This window comes from Equus przewalskii, chromosome 10, assembly GCF_037783145.1.
Source record: "Equus przewalskii isolate Varuska chromosome 10, EquPr2, whole genome shotgun sequence".
In the NCBI taxonomy this organism is placed as follows: domain Eukaryota; kingdom Metazoa; phylum Chordata; class Mammalia; order Perissodactyla; family Equidae; genus Equus; species Equus przewalskii.
In genome coordinates this window covers 54,825,452-54,852,099 of record NC_091840.1, presented here as the reverse complement: position 1 = coordinate 54,852,099, position 26,648 = coordinate 54,825,452, and the positions used below count along the sequence as shown (strand labels likewise).

The following is a 26,648-nucleotide window of genomic DNA, read 5'->3' as shown; positions in this document are numbered from 1 at the left end:
AATGGAAGAGACAATCCACACGAAAGTAGCTATAATTTCAATGTGTCTCTTGCCTAACGATATTCCAATACTCTGAAGATACCACAGTCTGTAGACGACAGACTATGCTGTCCGAAAAAGACAGAACCCACTGCTCTTGAAGGGAATCAGATGCCTTTACTATGTAAGTGGATGTTTGGAGGAATAAGGATTCCTTTTCCTCAGATTCCCGGCACTTCAGAAATTTGCCTTAAGTCTCTAGATATACCCTGATCCTAGGACCACAGGAGTCCAGGAAATACAGTTAACCTGCATGAGCACTGGTCCTGCATGAGCTCTTGAGGCTAACGCTCTGGGGACAAAGATCATCAGGTGTGTAAAGATAGGGTAGCACTGTCTCTCACTTCCTCTCTTCCAGAATGCACCCTTGCACAGCTCCCTCTCAGGGTTCTGGGGACCTCTCCCCAGCTGCAGGCCCAACTTGGGCGCGCCCTGCTCACCTCTCCATGAGGTCTGTGATCAGTCCAGCGGGCAGCCACAGCCAACTCCAGGACAACCCCCCTCCTCTCCTCTCAGAGCTAACTTTCCTTCTTACCACTCCCACACCCTCCAAAGCCACCAGCTCCCTGACTCTCCCTTCCCACTCCTTTCCCAGAACCCAGAGAAGTATTTTTCAAGTATGCTTTAGTGTGTTTCTTTCCCCAAGGATCATTTACACTTTGGAAATTATTTCCCATTATGGAATGATAAATTTCGTCCGTGAGAAAGTTGTGCCAAAGCAAACCCTTTCTTTTGATGCCAAAGCAAACAGCCCTACTATCTGGCTTAGAGCCACAGTTATTGTCTATTTGTCTTAAAAATGAATGATCCGAGAGTATCAAGACTTCCAGAGTCTCTGAAGAATAACTGGATTCTTAGTAAATAAGAATTTTGGTTTTGTTTTGTTATGAAGTCTGAGCCTTGGGGATATAGGTGAGCAAAGACTAGCACGGAATCTTTCAGAAACGTAAGTGGCAGTTGTAAATGGATAACTTCTGGACCAGTCCTGGTGGACTAGAAATGTTGCTTCCTCTGTTAAAGGGTTACAGAGATAAAAAGAACTGATTTATCTTTGATGATGGAGCTGTCTATTCTGAATCACAGGTTCGAGTTTTTAAAAAAGTAGCTGAAAAGCTGACTTAGCCATTCAGGTGGTCGCCTGGCCCAGACCAGGGCCCAAACCAAGGAAAGGGTGAGGACACTTTAGGAGGAGAGGTTTATCTATCGTGAGCTGAACTCCAGGATCCTTCACTGTTTGAAGAGTTGGGAAAGCCAGCTGGGGTTCTGTTTTACTCAAACAGAAGCCAGGCCTCGGGACAATAAACAGCTTCCTTGGTAGCTCAGGGATCATGCTGTCAAGTGAAAAAACTACTCAGATGACCAGAGAGAGAATTAAAAAGCTAGGAGGAGGCTCCAGGGCTCTCAAAACTGAGGGATCACTAAGTAATAATGACCCGCTCATAAGCTCAACAAGGCCACGCTAAACTCCAGCGTTTAATTTCTGTTTTCATAAATCCTCACTCCCTACGACATCATGTTTGTTGTATTCTGTCCTGAGAGAGTGTGGCTGATAGTGGTTGCCACATTGTGATTTATAATAAGAAATATATACTTGGTCTTCATTCCATGTCTGACATTGAGGTCCTAAAACCTTTCGAGATTTCCTAAGTGAGGAGAGCCACAAAGATATCTTTTGTTATGTTAACAAGGTGACTTTTGGACCCTACCTAACACGGGGCTGGTTACCAGGAGAACCTACCCTGTGATTAGAGGGTTGGAACTTTCAGTCCCACCTCTGACCTCTGGAGAGGGGGGAGGGGCTGAAGAGTAACTCCAGTCACCAATGGCCAATGATTTAATCAATCACGCCTATGCAATGAAGCCTCCTTAAAAACTTGGAGGACTAGATTCAGAGGGTTTCTGGGTTAGTGAACACGTGGAAATTTGGGGAGAGTGGTGTGCTCTGGAGAGAGCATAGAAGCTCCATGTCCCTTCCCCCACACCTTGCCCTATGCATCTCTTCCATCTGGTTGTTCTTGAGTTATGCCTTTTCATAATAAGCCGGTAATCTAGTAAGTAAGCAAGTTTCCTGAGTTCTGTGAGCCACTCAGGCAAATAAATTGAACCTGCTGAGGGGGTCTTGGGAACCTCTGATTTATAGCCGGTCAGTCAGAACTACAGGTGACAACCAGGACTTGTGTCTGGCTTCTGAAATGGAGGGCGGTTTTACGGCACTGAGCTCTTTACCTATGGGATCTGATGCTATTTCTGGGTAGACAGTGTCAGAATTGAGTTGCACTGTGGGACACCCAGCTGGTGCCTTGAGAATGGTTAGGTGGTGTGAGAACCCCGCCCCCTACCCCCCATACACACCTGTTGGGATTGGGTGCTTAGACCCCGTTAGTGGTTTTCTCTGAAGAGGAAACAGAATCAGGTGCACGCTCCTCTGAGATGCAGCCAGGAGGAGGCCCAAGCCTCCTGCTGTGGAAGTCAAATCAGAAAGCCCCCTATTCATCCACATTATGTCATTCTAGCCCGATGTGCCTATGTTTCTTCCAGCTGGAATCTGTAAAATGCTACCTGACTCAGAAATAAACTTGCAGGCTGGGAGCGAGATTGATAGCTGGCACGCAAAATGAGAGGGAATTTTCGGGAAAAGATTGCTGTGGTTGTTCAGCTGACTGCAAGAGGGTGACATCTGGAAATGAGAAGAAAACTCCCAGAGTGGGACCTGGTTCTCTGCCAAAAATGTCCTTCCTTGTGCTGGGAGAGGTTCTAGACTATTTTATTTAAGGGTTGAAGAATAGTTGGTCTTTAATAAAATCTGGAGGAAGGAAGACTATGATGGAGTGTTCCACTCAGAGCTTGGCAGAAACAGACACACAGCTGCAGAGAGATCTGGAAAATGTAAACACATCTGGAAAGGCACGTGGATGGGGGGGGCGATAATACACAGACGCCAGGAGAATGCTACACAGTAAACTACAACCCTGAGTCAACACTTCCCCAGGGAGATGATCTGATCCCAAGAAGTGACAGATAGAAGAGGGGGCCGGAACATTGTCACCACTGGAAGGCGGGGGACTCATAGTGTTATCTCTACATCTAGTCTCTGAGCACTTCCCTCTGTCTTTATGACGTTTCATGTGATGCCATTACCTTGCCCATAACGACTCTTATGTACATTGAAAGATTACCTCAAAAGAGGCTGATGCATGAGATGATAACAGATGCTTAAGTCCCCATTACTGGTGCCCACTTCTGGACTTTCCTTGGATGAGGTCAACCTATCTCCTGCACCTCTTTCTGTAGCCCTTCCTTCTCTTTATTCTTCACAGATTCCTGCCTCTATCTTAAATATGACTGCACGAGAGCCTCCTAGCCCTCTCCTCCCTGTGAACATCCTCCATTCCCCACAACCACCCTCTACTGGATGCTCTGGATTCCTTGTATCCCACACTACTTCTGTTTTTACAGCCCTTATCACCCTTTATTATGATACATAATTATTTATTATGTTTGTTGTCTACGTCTCCCAACTAGAATATAAGCTCCATGGAAGCAGAAATCTCTGTATCTTTTGCTCACTGATAGAGCCCCAGCATTTAGAATAGTGTCTGACATAGAAGATATTGCATGAATATTAAAGAAGAGATAAATGAATGAAAGGGCCATCTTATCTAGTCCATCAGCTTAAGTTACCTCTATCCTAAAGTTTCTCAAGTCCACAGCTCTAGACCAATACTCTCTTCTAAATTCTAGTTCCATAGAACCCACTGCTTACCTAATCCCTGTCCTTAGATTTCCTGTGGGCCTCTCAAATCCAACAATTGAAACAAGAATTCATCACTTCTCCCCAAATCTTTTCTTCTACTCATGATTCTGATCTTGATAAATGGCTGCCAGTTACCCAGTTGCCCAAGAGAGAAACCTAGGTGTCATCCTTGACTTTTCCCTTTGTTTAAAGTAATAAAGTCTACTGCTGATGTAATCATGCCAAATGAATGATCTCTCAGCTCCTGTTTTTTCCACACCCACTGCCATAACTCTTGTTCAGACTTTCGTTGATTCTCATCAAAGTCTAACAGCTTCCTAACAGTGCTCTCTGACTCTGTTCCACTTCTCCAGAGTCCACTTCACACTGCGCTCAGAGGAATCCTTTCGTACGCAAAATCCCCATCTCTTTCACACACAAACACAGTTCTGGCTCCCACTAGAAACCCTTCTAATGGCTCTCCCCTGCTTTATTATTATTATTATTTTAAATTATGTTCTCCCTTGTTGGGGAACTAAGTAAGTGCTTATATTTGTTCCCTTAAGTGATGAGAGAAGTTTGAAACTCTCTACTGCTTTGAAGACACAGTTTAAAACGCCTTTATAACTGACCAGTGCCACCTCTCCACCCTTATTACTCATCTCTACCCTTCTCCTTTCAGGGCTCAGCTAAGAAATCACATCTCCGAGGATGCCCTGGTTAGGTACAGGCATATACGTTCCCATTGTGAGTTTTATCCATTCTCTTCATAGGAATTACCACAAGGAATGATAGTTTTCTTCTTCCATGCCTCTTTTCTTGCTGAAGTAGGAAGCCCTTGAGGTCAGAAATGAGACAAACTCACTAACATGTCACCAGAGCCTAGTTAATTCTTTACATAAATTCTTGAATTGAATTCACCTTGAAAAAGAGGCCCCTCAGATAGGCATTATTATTGTGGGGATTTCAGAGAAGAGCGATTGAGGCACAGGGAGATTAAATCACTCCAAAGTCAGAGTCCAGCTTTGAAAACCAGGGCCATGGGTCCCAAAGCTCCTGCTCCTTCAGGAAGCTTCACATCCTGTCCGTTACTTTTTTTAACAGCCCTCATGTTTATTGCTTTCTATCCATTTCCACTGACTGTGCTCCTGCTCACACGGTCTGACTCTTCACCCGAACGGGTGCATATTTTTAAGCCATCCTGCTGCCTCCTTTTCTCCCCTCCCCCCCCCCCCCCCCCCCCCCCCCCCCCCCCGTGCCTGAAGCGGATGAATATTCCTAAGCCTCAGCTCTCCTCGTGGAGATTCTCCTGCTCGACAACCCTGACTGAAAGCAAAATTAAATGAATTCAGGAAAAGACAGGAAACTAACAAAATTTATGAACAAATTCATGAACTGCTTCTTTGCAATAATAACCAATTAAAAAGAAAGACTTCTAGCAAGGGTAATGAAAAAGAGAGGGAGGAAGGGAGTGAATACACCAATGACAAAATTTGTAATGAAAATGGAGTGTAACCCTTGGTTCAGAGAAGCTGAGAACACCTGTAAGACAATGCCTTATAGAACTTTAGGCTACTAACTTTGACATTCAGGAGGATAACGAGAATTTTTAGAAAAATGTAAATTGTACAGTTTACTTTAAGGAGAAAATTTGAATACACAACTATGAACACAACTGAAGAAAAGTTATCAAAGAGCTATTCCCAGGAAAACAACTGAACCTCTCTCATTTCCACAGGTAATGGTTTCAAGCAACTGATCACTGTGATTGTACTTAAACACTTCCAGAACATGGAAAAATATGGAAAGGTATTAAGAACTTATTTTGTGAAGCCTTGATATTTAAATCTGAGAAGAATAAAACAACAACATACACCAATATTATTTATGAACATGGTAGCAGAGAGGACTAGCTATCCATCAAAATTTATGCTCCCCTTCCATAGTGTAGAGATATTGCTGGGAAATCGCTGTTCAACCAAGAAATACCTTTCCCAGCCACATGTACTATTTTCACAATGGAATGGGAGTGGTAGGATGTGTTCATTTCCGGTAGAGGGTTTTAAATATGTGGGTGGGCCTTTTCACTCTTCCTTTCCCCTTCACTGGCTGGATTCAGAGGATGATGAGACTCTAAGGCCCAGGTTGGCAAATGATGGCCTGTGAGCCTATTGTCTGTTTTTGTAAACAAAGTTTTATTGAAACACAGCCATGCCCTTTGTTTACTGATTGCCTATGGCTCCTTTTGCTTTACAAGGGGTGAGTAGTTGTGACAAGCAGCTTAGAGAGCTTAGCTTATTTACTCTCTGGCCCTCTGAGGGAAAGTCTGCTACCCCTGCTCTTGGGGATGGTGCAGCAGCAAGACTGAAGAAGCCTGTGTGCCTGAAAGATTTGCCATTAAGGGAAACCTTCCCTGGACTGTTTACGAATAAGACATAAACTTCTATCATTAAGCTGCTGAAGTTTTGTGATTTGTTTAGCCGCTACCCTTAACCCAACCAATAATAAAATAGATGCAAAATCTCAGACAAAATACCAGCAATTTCTAGAAAATTTTTTTTTCCCAGAAACGCAAGGTGATTAGGAAAGATAGCAATACCACAGTACTAGATCAAAGAAGAAAATCCATGTGATCATCTTTTCATGCTTGTTGAAAGCGTTTAAAAAACTCAACATCTATCTTATAAACTACTCTTAGTAGAATAGGATAGAGAAATATTTCCTTAGAAAATCTATCTATGGCAAAAACTAATATGATATATAGAAAGTAATGATTAGAGAAATTCCCATTTGTGATAGAAACAAAACAAAATGTTACATTAACATAATATAACAAAAAACATAACATATATATATAACAATATAATACTGCTTTTGAAGCACTGGCAATGTACCAATAATAATAATTTTCTGCTATGTAATATATTAATAATGATTAAATTATATAACATTATTTATTGCATAATATAAAATAATATAAATTATATGTGCTTTATGTAATTCATACATAGAATTTTCTATATGATATAAATCTACATATGATATAAATATTTTATATATAATGAAATATAAGATTTGTATAATATAGTATATTGTATTCTATAATTTATGTAAAACATAATTTACAAATAAAAATATGTAATATATAATGTATAAATAAAACATGAAAATTATATATAACTTATGTATGAATATACTGTACATAGTTTTAAAAATGATATTAATTATGTAATATATTAATAAAACCATGATGTTGCTTTTTAAGCTATAGGCCAGTCCACCAAGGTAGAAATAAAATGAAACAGGAGGCAAATTTTCACTATTTGTAGACAATATGATTGTACATCTAGACAATCTAAGATAAATGGAGAAACTATTGGAACTATTAAGAAAATCTTCAAAGGTGCAAAATTAATAGGTTTCCCATATGTCAGCAATAATTGATGTGACTTGAGTAAAAAGCCTTACTAAGGGAAATAAAAGAAGACGAATTGGTGGAGAGAGATACTGTAGTTGTGCCTCAGAACAATTAATATATTTCAAACATATGAATTCTCCATAAATTAATCTATAAATTCACTGAAATCCCAAACAAAATTCTAACAAAACTAAAATTGGAATATTTTAAATTTTCTGATTTTAAATTTCACCTAGCAGATACATACGAGAGTAGCCAAGAAACAGAAAGATGAAACCAACATAAAGAAACTTGTGGAGACAGACACTAAAACAAATCGTAAAACATATCGACAAAATTGTGGAAAAATAAAATTAGACGTGTCTCTTAAACCATGTACTTAAATAATTTCATACACACTAAAGATTGAAATATAAACATGAAGTATCTAAACGTTAGAAGACAGTATAGGCGAATAATTCTATATTCTTGAGCTAAAAAATGTTTTTAATTAAATGATAAATTCAGAAACCACTAAGAAGAAGATGAATGGGTTTAACTATATGGAAATTAAAAGCTGCGATAGGTAAAATACACTGTACACACAATAATGCAAAGGATGAGCTGGTCAAAGGATGCAACACCTGTGACAGATGGAGGATTAGCATTTTTTCCTCCTTATATATAAATAGCTTTTCGAAGCAGTAGGGTGAGAAAATGCCAGTAGAAGAAAGAGGAATAGCCACGAATTTCCAATGACAGAAAACCACATGGAAAAATATAATCTCACCATAAACCAAAGAATGCAAATTAAAATGAGATCTTTTGCCTATCATATAAAAAGCAATCATAAATTTACACGCATGGAATAGAATGTTTTAAGAAATTAGAAGAGATGCCCAATGGAGATCTTTTCCTGTCGTAGATCTTATCAGAGCAAAGATGGACACAGTGCACAGTTGAGTAGGCTAGTCAAAGTTAAAGGCACAGGATAATTAGTGTGGACGGAGAGAGTAGAGGAGAGGCCAAATCACAATGGGATATTTAATGGGCACTGATGGGTGAGCGTACTGTCCCTTCTAGAGTTGATATTTTCATATTTACATCTTCCAAATACAAAATTCATGTGGCCTTTGAATGGGTGGGTGAGAGCAAGATTTTAGAATGTGGATAATACACTTGATGATAAGTTTAAAAATGAACTTGTGTTCAATAAAACGTCTTTATACATACTTTCTGACAATGTGTCGAAACATTTAAATGTGTATTGCTTACTAAATATCAATAATCTCAGAGCTCTCTGTGGGCATCATTGGAAGGAAATCAGTTTGCCTATGGGGATGTTAACTCCCCTTTCTTCCTTCTATCGTAGTTTTCCCAGGTCCACCCCAAAACCTCTGTGAATGAATTCAGTGCACTCAGGCTGTTTGAGTTTATTTGGTCTCAATCGTTCAAAAAGTCTACAAAATGATTTTACACAGTTTATGATAGAATTAATGTTTATGTCTCCTCCTTGAGTATTTGTACCTCACCCTTTTAGAACACATGAGGGTTGTCAAAGAGTTTTCCCGTGCTTATATAACCTGAACCTCACTCCCAAGATCCTATGAGTTGGGCCTAGTGGATATTGCTATCTCCAACTCAGAGAGGTAAAGGGTCTTGGGAAAGCCTCGACAACAGCAGCCAAACTGGGCTTAGAGTTCAGGTCTTCTCACTCAGGTCCAGTGCTCTTTCCACTCTAGGAATCCACTTCCCTCTAAAAGAGGAAGGCTAATGAGGGCCGTGACTCCTAAGTGATGGATCCCTGTAGAGGAGGTATTTTGAGGACCACCTCAAGTCGGGTTCTCAACCCGTTTGACTAAAACACAAGTGGTCTATGTTAACCTGACCTTGGAGGGTGAGTAGATGAGAGTTTCTTCCTCACTCTCAGGACCTCTGGCTATGGGGAATGTTCTGGGACAGCAACCCACAGCATGACTCTTGTCTAGCGAGAGACCCTCACCCCCAGTGCGCCAGCCTGTCAGCGCCATGGCTGCCCTCAGACCTTGGAACACGGAGAGAAGCGTGCCATTTGTTGTAACTACCTTTTATGGCCTCTTTCACAGCAGAATCAACAGGGAGTATGTTCTTCTCCACCAGCTCCAGGGGCCCTGGCCGGAGAGCAATCTTTTCATTGAGATCATCGGCGAGTCGGGCTCTTTTCAGCTTCATCTGAGCAGTTGGAATAGACCTCTCTGCAGTGGAGGCTGAGGGGTTGAAATGAAGAGCATCAGTTCTAGAATTCAATGTTATTTTTGGGTGTTTTTTTTTTTTTTTTGCTTTTGTAACCAAAGCATTGCATCACATTGTGCTCTATCATCCTAATAATTTTTCAATGCAATCATCATCATCTCCCATGGATTAGCAGCAACACTAGACACTTCCAAATAAAGGCAAATAGAGAGTCAGATGCCTGGAAAAGTTAGAGAAACTTGCTTTGTGAGGATTTTTGAAAAAATGTGAAATTTGGCTATTCTATAAGCAAGCAGTCCACAGAGCCCACGTTGCCTGCTGACCCTAAGCTCCAGCACTTGGATGCACATCCTGTCTGTATGTTTCCCGGCACAGGCCGAGCCTGCAGTGAATATTATCTATTATTATAATTAGTTGTAGTAGAATGACCTCTTCAGGGTCTTGTACTTGTCGATGTTGTGATACTGACTGATTCAAATGTCCAGGTCAGATGTAAAAGAAAACAAATTCCTTTCAAACAGTTATTTAATGAAACAGAGGGATTTTTAACAGTGAATTTATCCAGCAGGCAGTTTCCCCTCATTCAGAAGGTGAGCAAGGCCACTAGCAGAGCCCTAAATCACCGCTCTGTGCCCCTTGCCGTGAGGCCCTCACCAATTTCTGTGGAAGAACTTGGAGCAGAATCTAGTCACCTGGTTGGGGCTCTAATGCAGAGCTGTAAGTTAAGATTCCATAAGAGTTTGTAGCTTTACTGTCAACTTTGCAAATTTAGAAGGTGAGATATTGACAACACAAGTCTCCCAGCCCCATTGTTCTATTATTATCAACCTACTAACCCAGGCCTAGTATCTGGCAGCTGATCTAGAAATCTCCGAACAGGAGAAGTCTAGTGATGTTTAATTGCTGCAACAGGTCAGACTTATCTAGAAACTGCATCTGCAAAGCACTTGACGTGAGATGGAGAAAACATCAATGCTCCAAACCAAAGAATGGGCGTGCCTAAGCCTAAACCCTCTCCAAGTCACGCTGCAGGTCATTGCAAGGGCTTTTTGCTAACCCCTCTGCCTCAGGGATCTTTCTGAGCCATCCTGTGATGGAACACAGGATTAATCAGAAAACACTCCTTTCTTGCATCTCCCTGAAAGATGGTCGTCTTCATCCAAATGTCTCAGTCGGGTTTTGCAAGCTCGCCACAAACTCAATCCACTCCCCTCACCACCTGAGGTTCTCCCTCACCAGCCCACCACCCCAGCAAGCCTCGTCTTCTTCCTTCTCTCCCTCATGTCTTACTGAGTTCACTTTCGCACCTTTGTTCACTTAGCTTCCCCACCCTGGAGTGCTTCCCACCTTCTCCCAACCACCACCGTCTGACACTTCTTTCAGATCTCAGCAAAGAGCCTCTTAACTCCTCCTGCTGTTACTGGATCCCTTTGGCTGTGACTGCCTGTAGCAGTTATAAGCATTGGCCATTACTCTTATATTACTGATTCTGAAATTAGATAGTGAACTCTTGGATGGCAGGCGTCATTTTGTATCTAGGGGATTCTTGGTGCTCCAGGGGACTATTTCCCAATTTCTGTTGGGGAGAAGAGAAGATTCCATGGGAATCACCAGAGACACACAACTGGACTGAGACCTCTGTGATTCACAGCCTGATATTTTAATTCAAGACTGTAATAAATAACATTTCTTATGCTTTTTTATTTGCCAAGGAAGATTAACCCTGAGCGAACATCTATGCCAATCTTCCTCTATTTTCTATATGAGTCGCCACCACAGCATGGTTGACAAGTGGTGTAGGTCTGTGCCCAGGATCCGAACCCACAAACCTAGGTTGCTGAAATGGAGTGCACCAAATCCTACCTCTAGACCATAGAGCTGGCCCCTCTTATGCTTTTTTGATTATAGTATTACTACAGACTCATTGTCATAAGTGTGGAAAATGCTAAAAAAGTATACAAAGGAAGCAAGGCATTAGAAAATTCCCCACTTAGAGTCAAATGTTTTTAATAGGTAGGTGTCTTGCTTAATTATTTCCATTTATCATTAGGGCTATTTTTTTAAATCACAGAATCTGACTGTGAAGCCAGTTTATGTTATGTTTTTTCATCCCAGAATTCGACTGTAAATACAGGGTTTTTTTCTGGTCTTTTCTCTGAACGTCATTTTGTAAGCCTCCTTTTATTAAATCATTATTCTTTTAAAGCTTTATTTGTAGTGGCTGCAAGGGTGATGCATGATTTATTCATCGAAGCCTCTATTGTTGGACATCTCACTGTTTCCAATGTTTCACCATCTAAACTAACTTCACAGTAAACATGACTGTACATAAATCTTTGTATGTCTGATTATTTTCTTTGGATACACTACTAGAAATTTATTACTGTGCTAAAAGGTGGACACATCTTAAAAGAATTTGATATATGTTGGACAATCCTTCTGTGCTCAGAGAGAGTCAGAAAGTGGCACAGCTAAGATTGGAACCAAGGTCTAATACCTTCTTAGCCATTACATGGCTTCCCAATTTGATTGTCTACTGGGGCCGAGAATGACTAGATGACTGCTCAAAATTGCCCCTTTGTAATGGCACGGGACACTTTTTAAGAGGACTTAGTAACCGTACAGAGACAAAGAACTCTGGAAAAAAGGCCCACCATTTGACGGGTTTATGATTTTGCGCAGCCTTACCTTGGAGTATGTGCATATTAACCAAGTCACCACGGTCGGACCTGTTTCTGACCTTGCGCTTCACGGTGTCTTCAGTCTGGAAGCACAATCACAGAATAAATTCTGATATTAACCTCACACAGGTGAATCACCCAGTTTTAACTTTAAAAGAAACCCAATTTCTCTCAAAGGGGAAAAGTATTCTTTTTATGACAAATGGAACATAAAATAGAGAAAAATATCTCTAGTCTCCTATCTTTGATGCAGGAACACTTAAACAAGACTCCCCAGTAATTTTAGGATGGAAAAATGAGATAAATGGTAAAAAGCTTGGGTCCGCATGAGGGCTACAAATTTAAAGGCCAGGCAGGTACATAGCAATAAAATATTAATAAAACTGTGACGATACTAAGCTGTACTAGAATCAATTCTATTCCATTACTTCTTAAAACAGCACAAAATTAATGAGGGTCAGAGACAAAATGTAACTGAGTCCCTCTAAGTACAACATGACAACACATGCGCTCCTCCATCATTTGCCCGACTTCTCTCTTAGCACCTGTGAAAATGGTGAAAATGTCAAGCCTGCAGATGGATTCAGACCCACTGTGAGTTGGAAGGACACCTAGAGAGAGATTATCTGCCGAGTCTCATCATCTCCCTGAGGATGGAGCTGTCCGCAGGGATGATGTGAGCTGGGGCAGAGCCACGTCGGCACCTCAAGTCCCTGATTTCTAGTCCGGGAGTTTTTATTCCACTCTATGGGATCTCCTATATTGTCCCTCTGAGGGTCAGACCTGGATCACTCCAGTTCCAATAAAAAAAGGTATTCTCCAGGTAGTAGGCACCACAGCCTCTCATGGGTAACTTTGAAGAGTTCGAGAGCTCTGCCCTTTCTCCACCCACAAATGAGTTGTGAGGCTAGAACTCTTAGACAAAGAAATCCCAGAAGACACCTCCTTTGCGTTTCCTTCTCATTTACAGTGCTGATGCTTGCTAAATAGTATTTATATGATTGATAAGTTCAGGTTGCAGAGTTATGCTAAGACGGTGCAGGATATATGACAATTTCCCCCGTGAAATGCTAACAAAAACCTCTAGAAGCAGGAAGAGAAATAAACTCAAGGCCTGTTGCCTTTAAGTAACTGCGAATAAACTTGGTATCCTCAGGCCCTCCCTTACCACTGAATGGGATTTTAAAAAATCTGACTGTTGCTAAGAAAGGACTACAATGAAAGGTAAGGCAGCTTGTAAACCAACTTTCCCTCCTTTTTTAAAGTCTCTCTGATTTCTACGAAGTCCTTGCAGGGATTGCCCAGACATTAGAAAGACTGGGGATACCTTTTTGAAAGCAGTTTGAAAGCTAATGTAGTTGATCCCATTTCCACAGTTTCCAGTTCATAGGAGTAAGATTCCATATGGCATGGGGGCAGGGAACCAGCAAATTGGTTGAGTTTCTTGTGGAAATTCTACCTACTTCAGCCAAAGCTTGGCATTCAGAGATCCGTAACCTGGAATCCAAGTTCAGGAAGAGGGCAGTTTGCAAAAAATTACCTTGTCACTGTCCAAACGTTTCCTCTGCTCATGGGACTCAGTTGGACTCTTCAGTGCTGAAACAGAAAGACAAGACGTGAGCAGAGGTGGGCTTAGGGGCACGGAGCCGCATCACAGTACTTGCTGGTGCGCTTGCCGAGCTGTGCACAGTATGAACGTGATCGCCTTTATTAGGCCACAAGCAATTGAAGAGGAAAGGCCTGGAGGACACCAGCTTCCCTGAAGCCATAGGATACAGAGGAAGGTGGAACTTAGGCCTCAAAGAGAAGGAACAGCAGAGGCAGAATACGCGACAGGAAGAGCAGTGGCGGAGACAGGGCATTCCAAGTTCCTGAGGAAATACGGGGGCCTGTGGAAAACTGCGGACGGAAGTAACATTCTAGTTTGAGGGAGACGGGTAGACTGGGGTAAGTAACACCCTCTTTGACTTTGCTCTGCCCTTGAGTGCAAAAGCCTGGGTGGAGGCTGTGGTCCGTGAGAGAGGAGTCTCACACTGTAGAAAGGGACGTGCACTTCGGATAAGATATGTGGCTGGCTGGCCAGGACATGCAACTAAGGGTGTGGAGTGAGAAGCACAAAATTTTGAGACTTTGAGGGCTGGAAGGGACCTTGGAGATAGTGAAATACAACTCCAACCCTGCACAGAATGGGGAAACTGAAGTCCACAGAAATTGGTTGACTTGCCCAGGGTCACACAGTTAGGACTAGGAGCCTTGGTCCCCTGACAACCTAACTTCTTTCAAAGTGTGATGTTCATAATATTAACAATCAGAAGCGGCAGGCCCTGGTCCATCATAGCACACAGCAGCCATAAACAGCCTGGACCGAATGCCCGCTTCCATTCTTTCCACTGTTCGCTGTTGCTCCTCCTCACTGTTTCACAGCGCTCTTCATGATGATTTAGCAAACTCTTTTGACTTAGCAAAGCCGTAGGACATCATTCAGCAAAATTCTACGTTTTTTTATTACTTTTCCTGATCCCCTGGAACGATCTCAATCAGGAGCCACAAGGAGTTGCTTTTCATTCTAAGTAATGAGGTTGATCAGAGGTTACAGAATCGCACTGAATATTTTTCTGAATTGTAAGTCTGGACAAGTTCATGAATCACATGATCCAGAATTCTAATATTACTCCAACAGATGTCCACTCTTAAGCTGCAGGCAACGGAATACTCTTCTAAACTTTGGCCAGCACAAAAAATTGGGTTTCTGGCCAAATTAGCACTGGGGCCCATGTGTGTGTCATTGTGTATGCCTCATTCCGTCCTTAAGATCGTGTTAGCGTGAGCATAGTTTTTAGAAAGACTTGCTGGGCATCAAGCAAACTCCATTGCAGTCCTGGCGGCTGGTGGGCCATGTCATCCTCTATTGAGGGCACTCTTTGGGAAGCTACTAAGGCTCGATCTCTCTAAATCTCCCTGCCTCACCCCACCATTAACAACGTTGACCAAAGGAACGTGCAGAATAGCCCCAGCTGGCTGCCCCGTGCCAAGTACACTGGACAAGCACACTTCTCCTCACTTTGAGCAGAGATCAAAAGGCTTCCTTTCTCACAGGAAAAAAAAAATTAATTATGTTGCTTGAATATGACATTTCTGATTGATTTAACGCCAGTTTCTTTTTGCTGCTTTCACTCTTAAAATGGGCTTTTCTGCAAAACCTGCCATTTCAAATGGCCCTTCCTCTCCCGCTCCCCTATTTGTCCTCACTTGGTGGCTCTGAGAAATTTCTCCAGTGGCATTTGGAGGAATGTGCAGTTCTACTGTGTCACTCATGCATTTTCTCTGATTTGGGTCTGGTTGCCATCCTCAGCAAGGAGGCTTGCCTTTTCCAACATTTAATCAAAGTTGCAACTTATATTGATGGTGTTCTGAGAGCAACTCCCATTTCCCCCGGCAACTAGATACTACAAGTCTGCTTGAAGTCCAGCGGGCCCTGGTGAATCTGTACGATCTGAACTGGTAGGTCTTCACCTCTGACCTGCAGTCTGGCGAGCATCTAATTAGGTATGATGTATTGGTGTGGCTTAATGACTTACATAATCCAGAAAAGGAATCCATTGTAGTGTGGTCTTATTAAGTGGTTAAAAAGAATAACACATCCTTTTCCTGAAGAAGCAACCCTAAGGGAATGGTATGAATTGAGATATCACTTACATTCCGTCTCAATTGGTTTTAATTGGACTTGGGACTTAGGAGGAATTTATTCGGTTCTCTTGTATCTGAGGCTTTTCAATGCTTATTAGTGTTGATTACTAATCATTCTAAGAAACATCATGTTTCCTGTATCTTAACCTGTAGAGCTATAATTCATCACTTCTTGGTGTTAACAACTCCTCTGTGAAATGATTCTCACAGTCTAGTTCTCCAATGCCAGAAGCACAAAGGTCTTCTGGAAACTTCTACCACAGGGTGGGAGAAGGCCTGTTCATTTATCAAGAACTTGGGAAGAAAGCCAAGGAGGTCCACACACTGCATTTTACCACATGCTATTCTCCTCAGGGCTTAAGAGATGTTATATGGGGCATTGGCTTGAGGTCACAATGGAAAACTACCCTGCCGTGGTCCTGTGATTGCCATTGGCCTTTTCTCTGACTCCTGAGAATGTGGGTTTTAGCCACTTTCCCTAAGGGCCAGCAAAAGCCATAATGCACCTCACCCCCAAGGTTGGCTTTTTAGAAAATACATAAAGGACCTCCTTTGCTGCCAGCCCTGGCAGCATCAAATGGCAAAGTTTTGTATTTAAGGGACATTGACATTTAAGATTGAAAAGGAATTTGAATTTCTAAATTAAAAAAAAATACGTCCATGTGATTTCAAATTAAAATATGGTTGTAAATTCAGTCAGCCACACATCTAACTTATTCCCCCTGGAGGAAGATTAATCTCTTCTCACAAGGGAATTCATGTTCTCGCCTCAGAATTCAGTTACGGGCTGTTCCTATTTCTGTCCGTGCAGCTCCAGCTAACTTGGGTCAGCTGTGTGTATAAACATTTGCTTACTTAGAGCTCAAAAAAAGATCCCAAGATAAGAACAGGCCTCCTACAGTCCCCTGCTCTCAACTTTAACCTCATGCCTCCAAGAGGAGGCCAGAAAAAGGAGAAAATAGGCTGTGGGGCCACTGAGAACTCAGTTAAGGGGAGGGACCCGACTCTCTAACACAGGGTAGCGGGTCTGGTGTTGGTGCAGCTGGCCACAGAGACAGGGCTGTGCCTGACTTCTCTCATGGGGCTGCTCACTCCCAGGCTGGGAGGGGAAGAATCCAACTCCTTGAGTATTATGGATAAGGTCCTAGAGGCAGAATCAAAGAGCCAGTGTCCTAGGGTAGCAACGGGAGCAGTGGTTCTCAAAGTGTGGCCCCCAGACCAGCATCTGCAGCATCACTTAGAAACTTGTCAGAAACGTCAATTCCCAGGCTCCACCCCACAGAATTCCACACGCTGGGGGTGGGGCCTGGGGATTTGTGCTTCAACAAGCCCTCCCAGTGATTTTGATGTGCAAGTTTGAGAATCACTGCTCTGGAGTGTCGAAGGCCAGTGGGTCCTGATCTAGGGTCCTTGGGAATCTAGGAATTCAAAAAGGGACTAATGGATTTCTAAGACTGATATTTGGCATTTCAAAAAGCTGAAGAAAAAGGGTTATGTTTGCCCAGAGAAACACTGCTTGGCTAATGCAACTGTCACTTTTCATTGTTGCTGCCTAGGATGATAACAACTTGGTATAGTTATAGTTATTCTGATCAAACAGCACTGGCTGGTAAGCATAAATGCCATTAATTAATCAAAAACAGATGTATGGATTAATAATTCCTAAATGTAGGGTTCTTTGGAGGGAAGACAAAACTATTTTAAACATAGGCTCTATGGCAGTGAGGGGTATAATTAGAGAAGTCTTGGGTGACTAAAATTTGGAAACCAGCCACGTGGACTCTGTCTTCGATTTGCCATCTATTTTTGGTATAACCTTAACCAAGTGAGATAGTCTTCCTGGGCTCTCAGTTTCCCATGTATAAAATGGACTTAGTAATGCTTGTCCTCTCTTGGTCTCACTCTTAAAGACAAATTGGATCATGAATGTTTTTCTTCCAAGCAAATGGGTGCATGCTATGCGTAAGTGATAATACTCTGGAAATTATATTCTCTCTCTAGGATGGCAATACGTTGCCTATTCAGTACCCAAATGACAGTCTCGGGGGCGGTCTGCAAATAGCGCACTTTCCCAACGTAGCTTTGTAATATTTAAGACCTGGCTTGCACACTTGGAGAATTTGAGGCAACGTACGTGAATACTTTGGAATTTCTCAGAAGAAAGACAAATGCAAAGTGTGCCTGTACTTACTGGTTTACTAGTTTCGAAGGAACAAGGAACTGGAAAATTGAAGGAGGAGGGGTGGAAAGAAGGAGGAATTGATGATTGTTGACCCAAATGGGCTTGCCCTGAAATTCCAGGGTGCCTTTTCCTATCTCTGAATTTGAGATGTTAGAAAGAAGGGAAGAGGCAGACAGATTAAAACCCTTGTGCCGTGTTCTGCTCAAACAGCCAAGAGTGTGTGGCAGGGTGCTGTAGGGAGAAGCCAAGTCAGATGAATGCACGGAGGAAAGGAAGAAGACTTTGCCCAGTCAACTTCTCAAAACTATCAAGAAGCTGCATGTGGTGTGGGGACAGGAGCTGCCCCAGTCATTCTTCTTGCTATTCAGGAGAAGGATCACAGAATTCAGGGATTTACCAAGGCTTTGCAGTAAGTATGTGGCTGCTGTGGCTTGGATTAGTCTGCAAAACAAATAAAGGCAGCACCATTCATAGACAGCTCATCGTATCTTTAAATTCACTTACATCGATCAGATCATGGAACCAAGCTGCCCAGACTTTCACTCTGGCCAGCGGCGGCTTTCTCTGAGTCTCTGTGGAGAAGTCACAGCCTCTCTGGGTCCCTGGTCCTCCACAGTCCATTCCAGTTCCCTAATCTTGTTTTGTATATTCCAGGAGAATAAGCTAAATGTTCCTCCTCCTTCCCCTGGGTTCCGATAAAATATTAGCCCCACTTTAACAGCAGAGGGAGAGGGAAAGAGAAAGTAACTTCTTTCCTTCAATCCTCCCAGAACTCACTCCCATGTAGTGGTGTGACGCTGTTCAATATTTTTAAAGGGGACAATTAAGCAGGGGCAACTTGGGGCCCCATCTACACTGTGACTGCTTTGAAGCAGAATTCATGTCTGACTCCTCTGTTCCGTATGGCCTTCCTCACAGCAGATGGTCAAAATATCTACTGAATTGCCCTACGACCCTCGATTACATCTAATTCATGTAGCTGACCATCCTTCTGCACTAAGGCTTCTGGAGTGGTTGGAATACAACGGTGGTGTTTAAGATTCTACCCAGGAGAGTGATGCCCAAGGAAAAGAACTGTAGTGGAGAAAACTTGTATGAGATACGCTGAACAGATCCAAGCCCCTTCGGTCTACAAGGGGAGGAGGTTGGGCTCTGTCCTGAAGTCATGAGAAAACGGAGAACCTTGATGTCATCTTGCAGCCTTGAGCCTGAAAGGGAGGGGCAGTGATGCCATCCTTTTGAATTCTAGTTGATGGCAGCAAAGTAGGCAATTTGAAATCTTCACTTTGATATTCAGACTTGGGATTTTGGAGAGAAGTCCAAACAATAAATTCTTAATGTTTCTAAGTTAACTTCGAGAGGATATTTCATGACTATTTTGAAATTGTAAATTCCACAATTGATATTAAAAATATGAAAGCAATGTTAGAATCTGGCCTGGACACATGCTCCTGGCCTGAGAACCTTTTTCCACTGTTTAAAGTTGTTCTAGGGGTTCTGGGCTGGCCTCAACCCTGCTTTTCTTGACTAAATTCAAGCAACACTGCCTTTAAATTCATTCAAAGCACCTGAAGGGGACAATCCTAAACCCATAATGTATACAAGTAAGAAATAAGTAAATGCTTAAGAGAAATGATTAAGGGGGTTATAAAAGAGAATTTGTCCCTGTTTGCGGTGGACCCTTTGTTAATCATCAGCACTTCAAAACCTGCATGGCCAAGAAGGAGGAAGGCATTAAATTCAATCCATCTGGACTAGTTTCACTAGTTGACTGAAAATTACACATGGTTCAGTTCATTGGAGTCAGTGAAGGGAGAAACCTTATAATTTAATCATCAGTTTGGTGTGCAGTTGAAGTGAGATCTGCCATACAGCCAACTCAGTGGAATTTTTCAGTCACTCTTGGTCATGGTGACGCATAGATTATGATGTAGAACCTGAAGTTATTTCATTAAAACCATTGGTTTCCCTGGGCATTTTCACACATATATATTTTTTATTTTCCAAATTCCAACTGAATTTTTTGGCCACAAATATTTGATGATAGAAACTTAAGTAAGTGCTTTTAAAGTTCAAGTAATTCCTTTTGAATATTTGAGGAAAGAGCCCCATGCATGGATCAGGACACACGGGGTCCGGCCTCAGCTCTGTCACAACAGGAGGAGAGGACATTTTTTTGCAATAGACAATGTCCTTGAAATTTAACCTAATGTAAAACTCAAGACTGATTCTGCCAAAGGATAACAGGCGTTTCTGTTGAGCAGCTAAAGGCAGTCGTGCGCTACAATGATAACACGAGGACAATTAACAATTCATTTGGACGTGAGCTTTCAATTTAGCTAAATTTATGACAAGTTTTAAAATTTGGGGAGAGAATTGCAATTATTCCAAATTTACGGATACAGTGAGATTGTATTAACAGTTTTATTGTGCATACATTTAAAATCTCACAGTTCAAATTTGCAGAAAATAGGACCACATTGGGACCTGGCTTGGGGACACTGAGAAAATCTCTTGGGACTCTTCAACCTGAGTTTCACGACCATTAAAGACAATGGAGCTTGAATGGGGTCAGGGGTTTTCAAACTATTTTGAAGAGAGCCAGCTCTCTGGGTGGATAATCAGGGGCATCTACGAAGGATGAGGGGGCTGAGTGAATGCGACAGAGGCCCCTGACCCTGTTTCAGCCAGTGCATATATACACAAGATATCTTTAACAATTAAAAAAATTGAAAATCATGGAATGAGATGATCTCTAATGACTATTGACTTTTCTTCCCTCCACTCTACCCTCTTCCTTTCTCCTTTCTTCTTTCCTTCTGCTTCAAAAAATTCAAATAATAGAATGAAGAAATAAAAGGCCTTCTGGTGGAATGTAACAAATTCCACCTTGAATTATACTTATGTGTATTTCTTTCACCTTTTCCCCTAAAATCTTGAGTCTCTCCAAAGGACTGTCTTGCTCATTGTTGTCCCTATAGTACCCGGCACACTACTGTGCATATAGTCTGGTTCATAATAAAATTTGTTGAATTTGATTGAACTGAAAGGACCCCGAGACTATCGGTTCCTCTTTCCTTCTCTCAATTGGCTGCAGTTATACATGTTTCCTTAGCTGCCTGAGTAAGCACACGCCACTCTGCGCTGCATTTAGTTGCATGTTTAGTCTCTGATGGGGTTGAAGATGCCAACCATCTCTGCTCTTAATCTCTCAGCAAGTTAAGAGACTCATCCTGAGTCGAGCTTTCTGAGAAGAGCTAAGTAGTCAAGGTCTGTCTGGGCCTGCAGTGTGGGCCTGCTGTGGCTTTGACATTTTTCCACAGCAGAATCTACACTCTTGGAGAGCCTAGTTGAGAGGCGCTGGCTGAAGACTAGGGATAACTGATGATGCTTAATTAAGCTTTATCATTTTGCTGAATTAGAAAGAAAAATCATTTCATTCCTCATAGGACTTTTTTTCCATTAATTATCTTAACGATACAATGGACTATGGATGCAAAATTTCTGTCAAGCAGTGTACTCTACTGGATTCTGGAAAGCTTGGAGAACAGAATAGTATATTCCTATTGGGCCCTACTCCACAAATGGACATTTAATTTACGCAACTTACATAGAGATGTTATTTAAAAATGTATTGTAGGGTTCATTCCTACCTTCATTGGGTGTTTTTACTGATGCCCAGAGATTTAATCCCATGAACCTCAAAAAAAAAAGTTTATTCTCATCCATCATCCAAATACCAGCTGTAAGACCCAGGTTCAGAGTATTTAAGCTCATGAGTAGAACTTTGAATCAGTTGTGAAGAGCTTGAGCTGATGAAAGGCACTGGGTCTATCTGTTCCGTCTGCCTTTCCAGAATTGAGGGAAAGAAACACCAGTGAGGGGCTGGATTATTTTCCTACTACTCAAATCAGTGTGCTCATTATATACTTGAGGGCACATGGTGTAGACTATGGTCTGCCGAGAGGATCCTGGTGGATCTACACTTAGCTACAGTCCACTCTTACTGAATAATTCTTCTAGATAATGGTAACCAAATTAGATTCTACAGATTTGCAAGAGGATTCAGGAAAAAGGATTCAGGTCAGCTCTGAGTGAAGATGCATTTATCTGCAGACCTTTGGTCTCTCCTGTGTTTTCAGCACCTCCACTAGTGGGCTGACTAAGATGAAACAGGCCACACAAACTTGCCCCTTTGGTTTTTTATAATAGTTGTACCTATTGTTTAAGCAGCCTTTAAATTGCAGGGTGAGCTGTGTTTTTTTGTGCTTAGCAAATCTCTAAAAAATTATCCCACTCTAAGGTCACCTGCTGTTTACTGTTTGTAGTGCTTAGCCATTAACCAAGAGCTATTTTTGAATTACAAAAGAAAAGGCCTGAAAAATTCTTAGTTTTGTTCTGGCTCTGAAGCACAGACTATACTCAAAATTTTTAGAAATTGGCTCATAGGGCTCCAATAATACTAACTGCCAGACAATTTATCAAGGGCAAACTTCTGCTTGTTGGATACTAAACTCTCAGGTAATAGTCACAACAGGGACCTGGATTTCTGCAAGAGTCATTATGAATCTTCATTTCTAAACTTCATCAGGGGAGGAAGTTAGAAAGTATAACTTAAAGGAGCTCCAAGTGTGACTTCATCCATCCAGGGCACCCTTTTGCCTACTTCTATAGATAATCAAGAGTTAGCTTTAAATGCTAAATTGATTGGAAATTTCAAACATATCTTCTGAAAGATATGGTAACTCTTTTCTGATCCAAAATATGGCCAATAATTCAACACTATACTATTTATGTCGGAATGATATTGCTATTTGGTATTCCAGAAAGGAAGCACTTGACAATATTCAACTAATTGTGGACTCAAGTACCCCAAACAGGACTGAAACTCAGGAGGTGAGAAAAAGGTGATGTGATTGATGTTTCTGGAATGAATAGAGATAATATCCAATTCCAAAAGTAGGAGAGGGTAAGGGATGCCCATAGCAAATTATGTTTACCCTAAAAACAAACCCACCACTTTGGAAGTTTAAGTACAACCTATATCATTAAAGGGAAGTGCTTGCAGGTGAGTAGCATTTGGGGCAAAGCATTCAAAGTCTGGGATTTCTGCTTACACAGATTCCATGAGGATCTCGGGAGACTGATACATGGGCTTAGACTAAATGACCTCTGAGGTGCTTTCCAGCTCCCAAATCGCATGGTCCCATGGGTAAATATCAGCCAATAAGAGATGCAGCTACTCACGTGGTATTATGCCTTGGTTAGCCAGTTGTTCCTGGGTCCTTCTCTGTTGAAGTCGTAACTGCAAAACTTAGAAAAGGAAGGGTTAGTTGTGAGTTGGGCTAAGTATAGTTAGAATTGCTTACATTTGCATCATACTTTTTTTACACAGCACTTCTTATTTTATTTCTAGAACAGTCTGGAAAGTTTGTGTGAAGTACATTTTTATTTCCATAGTAGACAGAGAGAAAGAAGGTGGAGAGGAGCTGAGGCGGTTGCAGGGTTTTGCAGCAAGGAGGTAACAACCTAGGATTCGAGCCCTTGTCTCCTCTTTGAAGTGAATGTTATTTTTACACCACCATGCTCTCTCTCTCTGCCTACTATAACACTTGGGAGATGAAGACCATCAAACTCTGCTAGAAATTTGCCCCTGATTTCGAAAGGCGAGAGAGAGTGAAGAAAGCATAGGCTTTGGAGTCTCACCTGGGTTCAAGTCCTATCTCTATCCCCTCCAGAGGTGAGTAAATCTGGGCAAGTTGCTTAACCTCTCTGACCCACAGTTTCCTCACTTGTAAATTGGAACTATGTCTACCTTGCAAGATTGCTATAAAGTTTGATAAAACAATGTATGCAAGTGGCTTAGCAGAGTGCCTGGCCATCAATAAATGGTAGTATTATGAGAATCTGGAATCCATCTGGAAATTCAAAGAAGGACTATTCGAGTCATTTTTTGCTAGAAAAATTAAAACATTGTAAATTGTCAAAACCATATATTATAAAAATATGTTACTGTCCTTAGCACAAATAGATTATATATAACATATATTTACATATGTATAAGAAGAAAAAAAATATATATATATTAAATTATGAGTGTAGTATTTGTGATTTTCTCCTTCTCCTCACCCTCTCCCCTTAAGAGAATTCTATCTTTGGACATTTAGTCTCTTCCTCATGGACATTTCTCTTTCTCAGGGAGATTCTAAGTTTGCCATCTCGGTTCCTGAGTTTAAGTTGCTCAGAATAAGGATAAAAAGAGCAGAAGTTTGCAAAGAGAGAGATTAGTTTAATCAGCTTAAAATGAAAAGAGATAACAAGAACTGCTTTTATGAAAAGAAAATTAGAACGGAGGGAAGAGGCACAAAAATGAAAAGGCTATGTGGGCTGATTTTCAAGTTTATTTAGTATCTCAGAGTGAGGCTCCAGGGAAAATGCAGTCATAAGACAAACTGACAGAGTAATGGAGAAAGATAATTTTAAAAAGTGTTGCCATGGGTTCTGAATTGAATTCTCACCAACCTTCTTTGGGGGAGACCAATGTTGTTGAAATGCTTTTAATTACTTTTGGTTGCTAGACTGTGCTTCATTGAATAACCTCATATGACTCGATGTTCCGACTGGACAACAAAGAGGACTAAATTATTTTACTTTGTGAATAAATGAAAACGATATGAGAGTTTTTTATTTAAGCCCTCCTTCAGACAAACCCTCACACTAATAAAAACTGTAAACTCTGAACAAAATATAAAAATAACTACCTGAGGAATCTGAATAGTAAACAAGATCAGGCAGATTGTAGAGGAGAGTTGAAACTTGGAGAAGTGACTTGCATGGGGGTGAGTTTCTCACTTGGGGGGAAATTGAGGGTGACCTGTAGTCATGAAGTGGTGGGTCACGGGCAACTAAAATTCCAAGAGACAATGTAGTCATCTTTCTGGCCAGAGAACTCAGGGAAAGGTACTCAGATACCATGGCTGACCAACAGCGACTGAGGGGGAATCACACAAGGGAGAGAGCTGGAAAAGAAAGCAACCCCTTAACGCTGTGTATGAACCCCCACAAGTTTCAGGTTGATCCCTTAATGATGTTTCTATGGGACAGACTCAAAGCAGCACAGCAAAGGTTTAAAATAAAACTGAAATTTGAAGCTCTGTGCATATAGGTAAGAGAGAGCTTCAAATTTGAATCTACCTGGGTTAACTGTGTACTAAAACAAAAAACATGAGCATTCTTCAGAGAACTGTAAAAGAACTCAGAGTCTATGTAACATAAGACTTGTAATGTTCAGGAGAGACTCCAAAATTGCTTTACACACAAAGCACTAGAAGAATGTGACTCATTCTAAATGGAAAAGACAATTAACTGATGCTATCCTTGAGGTGACACAGATGTTGGAATTATCAGAAAGAACCTTAAAGTCATTATTTTCAACTATGTGCAATGAAGTAAAAGAAAACAGACTTGAAATGAATGAAAAGATAGGAATCTCAGCAGCAAAATAGCACACATAGAAAGAAACCAAATGCAAATGTTACAACTTAAACTAGAACATCTGAAAATAAAAATTCACGGAATGAAGTTAATAGAAAAATGAATATCAGAGGAATGATTGATAAACTTGAAGATAGATCAAACTGAAGAAGAGAGAGAAAAATGATGAAAAAACCTGACAAGAGTCTCAGGGCCCTGTGCCACAATACCAAAAAGTCTAACATCAGTCAACTAGAGTCCCAGAAAGAGAGGAGAGAAATAAATAATGGCCCAAAACTTCCCAAACTTGGTGAAAGACAAAAATTTACATATTCAAAAAGTTCAGCAAACTCCAAACTGGACATATTCACAGAAACCCACATTTAGATACATCATAATCCAAAAGCTGAAAACAAAAGGTAAAGAGAAAATCTTGGAAGTAGCCAGGGAAAAACAACATATTATATAAAGGGAAACATTGATTCAAATAACCACAGACTTCTTATCGGAAACCATGGAAGCCAGAAGGTAAAACAAAAACAAAAACACATCACAGCACAAAACAAAAAGCCTGTCAATCCAGAATAAAATACGTCCTCTAAGAATAAAGGTGAGATAAAGATATGTTCAGGTAAAGAAAGAATAAGATAATTTGTTGGCAGCAGACTTCACTACAAGAAATGCATAAGGAAATTCCTCAGGGTGAAGGGATATGATATCAGAGGGCACCGAACATTTAGGAATGACTAAAAAGGATCAGAAATGATAAATATCTGGGTAAATATTAAAGATTTTTCTTTTTCTTCTTAAGTTTTAAAAAATACATATAGCTATTCAGAGAAAAATTATAACACTGGCATGTGGATGTAATACAGACAACAACTATAACATAAGGGGCCCTTTATGACTGCAAAGTTTCTACACTTGACATTCAGTGGCATAATATTAACTAGATGTAGATTGTGAAATATTACTGATGTATATTGTAATCCCTAGAGCAACTAATAAATAAAAATACAAAGAGGTATAGCTGAAAACACCAATAAATTAAAATGGAATGTCAAAAAATTTACAGATAATACCCAAAAAGGTCAAGAAATGGAGAATATAGAAACAAAAAGTAGAGGGACAAACAGTAAACAAATAATAAAATGGTAGATCTAAATCTGAAAACATCAATAATTACCTTAAGTATAAATGGTCTAAACACTCAAATTAAAAGGC

The 26,648-nt window shown here is 41.0% G+C and overlaps 1 protein-coding gene across 8 annotated transcripts in view; it reads right to left on the bottom strand.

The window, feature by feature from the left end:
* MYOCD (myocardin) overlaps positions 1–26,648 on the bottom strand; it is a 90,529-nt gene that overhangs the window by 30,720 nt on the left and 33,161 nt on the right. For 3 of the 8 annotated variants that reach the window (XM_070561119.1, XM_070561124.1, XM_070561120.1), the window contains exons 2-6: positions 23,199–23,264; positions 18,349–18,392; positions 13,623–13,678; positions 12,090–12,165; positions 9,254–9,415 (exon numbers count right to left, since the gene is read on the bottom strand). In XM_070561119.1, the coding sequence (XP_070417220.1) occupies positions 9,254–9,415; positions 12,090–12,105 (178 nt within the window). In that variant the 5' untranslated portion in view covers positions 12,106–12,165; positions 13,623–13,678; positions 18,349–18,392; positions 23,199–23,264. Of the gene's footprint in view, positions 1–9,253; positions 9,416–12,089; positions 12,166–13,622; positions 13,679–18,348; positions 18,393–18,455; positions 18,524–23,198; positions 23,265–26,648 lie in introns of all 8 variants that reach the window. The other 5 variants (XM_070561116.1, XM_070561118.1, XM_070561122.1 and 2 more) reach the window with 2 other exon arrangements.